This window comes from Otolemur garnettii, unplaced genomic scaffold, assembly GCF_000181295.1.
Source record: "Otolemur garnettii isolate 467f Iridium unplaced genomic scaffold, OtoGar3 scaffold00174, whole genome shotgun sequence".
NCBI classification, from domain to species: Eukaryota; Metazoa; Chordata; class Mammalia; order Primates; family Galagidae; genus Otolemur; species Otolemur garnettii.
The window spans coordinates 1,337,523-1,341,664 of NW_003852569.1; the positions used below are offsets into that span (position 1 = coordinate 1,337,523).

Genomic DNA, 4,142 nt, shown 5'->3' on the forward strand with positions numbered 1-4,142 from the left:
TAGCAAGCAAAAAAAAGAAAAAAAAAAAAAAAAGAAATATTTAAAGGCCAGGAGCAGTAGCTCATGTCTGTAATCCCAGCACTCTGGGAGGCTGATGCAGGTGAATTGCTTAAGCTCAGGAGTTCAAGACCAGTCTGAGCAAGAGTAAGACCCCTGTTCCTAAAAACAGCTGAGCTGGCTTGGCGCCTGTAGTCCCAGGAGACTGAAGCAAGAGTATCACTTGAACCCAGGAGTTTAAGGATGCTGGGAGCTATGACACTACGGCACTCTACCCAGGGGGACAGACTAAGAATCTGTCTCAAAAAAAAGAAAAGAAATATTTAAGGCTCAGAGCCCCTAGCTCAGTGGTTAGTGCACCAGCCACATATACCAAGGCTGGTGGGTTCACCTGCTAAACAATGACAATTGCAAAACAACAACAAAAAAAAATAGCTGGTGTTATGGCAGGCGCCTGTGGTCCCAGCTACCTGGAAGCTAAGGCAAGAGAATAGCTTGAGTCTAAGAGTTTGAGGTTGCTGTGAGCTATGATGCCACAGTACTTTACCCCAGGGCAATGGAGAAAAAAGCAAGAAAACCAAGTCCCAATAACCTAAACTTATAAATGTTTCATGGGAAACACAAGAATATAAGTGAAGTTCTCTTGGAGAATAAATAACAAAAGCATGAACTTGGGGTGACACCCAGGGTGGGTTAAGACCCAGCCCTCCATACCTGCTCTATCATCTGTCGTACTTTCCGCTGCTGGCTCTTAAGCATGTCGTCCAGGTGATGGATCTTCTCTCGCAACCCAGTCACTTCCTTTTCCAGGGTAGCAGCCCTGGGGATAAAGACCAGGAGGCTGAAGCAAAGGAAAAACATACCTTCTCTACCCAGTACAAGAAGAGCCTTGGGCCCAGGAGGTTCTCATGGATGTGATTCCCTCCACCCGATTCTCCGTGGGTGGTGGGGATACCTGAGGACATCACATTGGAAACATCACCAAAATCATCCTATCCAAGTGAGGAAATTGAGGCTCAAAAAGTTAGAAGGGGCAAGTCATTTTGGATGACTAGACGGTCCAACTAGAACCAACAAGTAGACGTTCCAGGTAAGCTGTTTTTATATTAACACAAGAAGGATGGTATTAGTATCAAAGTCATCAGAAAGTGGGCTGCCTTGCATGGAGTGGGCTCCTCTAGGATTATTACATTCAATACCAAAGCTGTTGGCAGGAATTTTTTTTTCTTTTCTTTTCTTTTTTTTTTGTGGAGACGAGTCTCCTAAGTAGCTGGGATTACTGGCACTGGCCACAATGTCTGGCAATTTTTAGAGACAGGGTCTAGCTCTTTGCTCAGGCTGGTCTTGAACTTGTGAGTTCAAGCAATCTATCTGCCTCAGACTCCCAGAATGTTAGGGTCACAGGTGAGCCACTGATCCTGGCTTTTTTTTTTTTGAGACAGAGTCTCACTTTGTCACCCTCGTTATTCAAGTGCCGTGTAGTCATCACAGCTCACAGCAACTTCAAACTCCTGGGCTCAAGCGATCCTCTTGCCTAAGCCTCCCAAGTAGCTGGAACTACAGGCACCTGCCACAACGCCCAGCTAGTTTTTTTGTTGTTAGTAGAGATAGTTCTCATTCTTGCTCAGGCTGATCTTGACCTCCTAAATTCAAGCAATCCACCCACCTCAGCCTCCCAGAGTGCTGGCATGAACCAGCCTGGCTATTTTTGTTTATTTATTTTTGAGACAGAGTCTTACTATGTTGCCCTTGGTAGAGTATCATGGCATCACAGCTCACAGAAACCTTAAATTCTTGGGCTTAAGCGATTCTCTTGCCTCATCCTCCCAGGTAGCTGGGATTTATAGGCACCCACCACAACGCCCAGCTACTTTTTTTGTTTTTGTTGTAGTTGTCATTGTTGTTTAGCTGGCCCAGGCCAGGCTTGGTGCATGTGGCTGGCGCTGTAACCACTGTGCTACGGGCGCCAAGCCTTTGTGGTTTTTGTGGTTTTTTTAAAAATATGGAACGCTTCACAAATTTGCGTGTCATTCTTGCACAGGGGCCATGCTAATCTCCTCTGTATTGTTCCAATTTTAGTATATGTGCTGCCAAAGCAAGCACTGCCTTTGTTTTTTTTTGAGACAGAGTCTCACTATGTTGCCCTCAGTAGAGTACTATGGTGTCACAGCTCACAGCAACCTCAAACTCTTGGGCTTAAGCGATTCTCTTGCCTCAGCCTCCCAAGTAGCTGGGACCACATGCACCTGCCACAATGCCCAGCTATTTTTTTGTTGCAGTTTTCATTGTTGTTTAGCAGGCCTGGGCTTGGTCTGTACCTGCCATCCTTGGTATATGTGGCTGGTGCCCTAACCACTGAGCGGTAGGCACTGAACCCTGGCTGTTTCTTTCTTTATTTTTTTTTTTAATTTTTTTATTTCAACTTATTACTTTGAAGAGTTTTTTTTAATTTTTTTTTTTTTTATTATTTCTTCCTCCTGTAGTGTTTTCTTGCCCCCCATGGAGCTGGGATCACAAGGTTCCGGCTGTCTCCTTGTCCTGTTGTTGTTGTAGAGATGGGGTCTCACTCTGGCTCATCTGGCTCAGGGGGGTCTTCAGCTGGTCTCTAACCTCTGAGCACAGGTGATCCACCCGCCTCGGCCTCCCACAGTGCTAGGACAACAGGCCTGAGCCACCACGCCCCGCCTGTTTCGTGGATATTATCCCCTGCTGGTCTCAAATTCATGCCCTCAAGCAATCCTCCTGCACTGCCCTCCCAAGGGACTTTATGTCAGGAAGCGGATAAGTCACTTCATATAATTCTGTTTCTAAGTCTTCTAATTCCCAAACCACTGTGGTTTCCTTTGCATCTTCTAAGCAAACTAAGCCAAGATCCCAAAGGTCAGTGTGACATAAAAAGAAGTATTAATATATATTTGGTTTCTGCACCAGGCTCCTGAGAGCGAGCTCTCAGCCCTGAGACCCCTGAGTGCAGGAGTGACGGGGGCATGTTCTGGTGTAACACTTGGTCTTAGTGTCTGGTTTCTGACAGCATGACAATGATGAGTGTCTTTTTGTCCACTAATGAGCTGCCTAGTGGTTAGGATCTCTGGATAAAGCCAGGATGGGAGGTAGGCAAAGACTGAGGCATGATTAAAGGGCTGGCACTTTCAGCACCACTGCTGCCAACCTCTGGGGAAGGGAGAGAGGCTGGAGGTTGAGCTTCACCAGTAGCCCAGTGTTCTAATCCTTCATGCCCATGTAATGGGACCTCCCTAAAGAACATAAACAAAAGGGCTCAGCGAGCTTCCCATTTGATGAGCCCCTGTGGGTGCTGAGAGGTGGAGCATACCCCAACTCTATGGGGGCAGAAGCTCTGGCCCTCTTTCCAGCTGCCCTAATGGACCTCATCTGTCTGTTCATTTGAATCCCTTATGTTATCCTTTATAATAAATGAGTAATAGTAAGTGCAACGTTTCCCTGAGTTCTATCAGCCATTACAGCAAGTTGCCAACCCTGAGCACTGTGACAACTCTGACTTCATAGTTGGGCTGGACAGAAGTGTGGGTGCCCCTGGACTTCTGACCAGCATCTGAAGTGGGGGCAGTCTCGTGCAGAGTCCTTATCTGTGGGGCCTGCACTCACTCTGGGAAGTCTCAGGACTGAATATAACTGTAGGACACCCAGCTGGCTTCAACTGAGAATAAGCAAATGGTCAGTGTAGAAAATCCACACATTTGGTTTCAGAAGTACTATGAGCAGAGGGGTGGTTTCTTCCTTTAGTGAGGCCACTTGGAAGAGCGTCTAGGGGTTTGGACCCCTGAAAGAATCCACTACTGCTCTGTGCTGCCCAAGGAAGGTGAGGGGCCTGCTGCCAGGGGTGGGCAGTATTTAGGAAGAGGGAGACAGTACAATCAGAGCCACCCATGTGCTCCTTGGAATGGGTGTTCTAAGTCCCACCCTCAGTTCTCCAATGCCCTACATTTCAGTCTCTTCTCATTTGGAAAATCATCACTTATGATCCATAGCTATCAAGTGCCATTCCCAAGCTTGGTTTTGGATTATCTGGTCTTTGTTTTTCCCTCCTCCCTTCAGGAGCACCTCCAGCACAGAGTAAGGTGGAGTACTGAGTAAGGAGCACCTCCAGCCCAGAGGAAGGTGGAGTA

General features: G+C 47.0%; 1 protein-coding gene and 1 non-coding gene across 2 annotated transcripts in view; both read right to left on the reverse strand.

Moving 5' to 3' along the window:
• The window catches only part of TUFT1 (tuftelin 1), a 48,037-nt gene that overhangs the window by 3,765 nt on the left and 40,130 nt on the right, over nucleotides 1-4,142 (reverse strand). Inside the window, exon 8 of the mRNA XM_003800367.3 lies at nucleotides 712-817. Within this exon, the coding sequence (XP_003800415.1) occupies nucleotides 712-817 (106 nt within the window). The remainder of the gene's footprint in view (nucleotides 1-711; nucleotides 818-4,142) is intronic.
• Nucleotides 1,994-2,100, reverse strand: LOC111728633. The gene has a single exon (XR_002775868.1). It is a non-coding gene; the product is annotated as a U6 spliceosomal RNA (small nuclear RNA).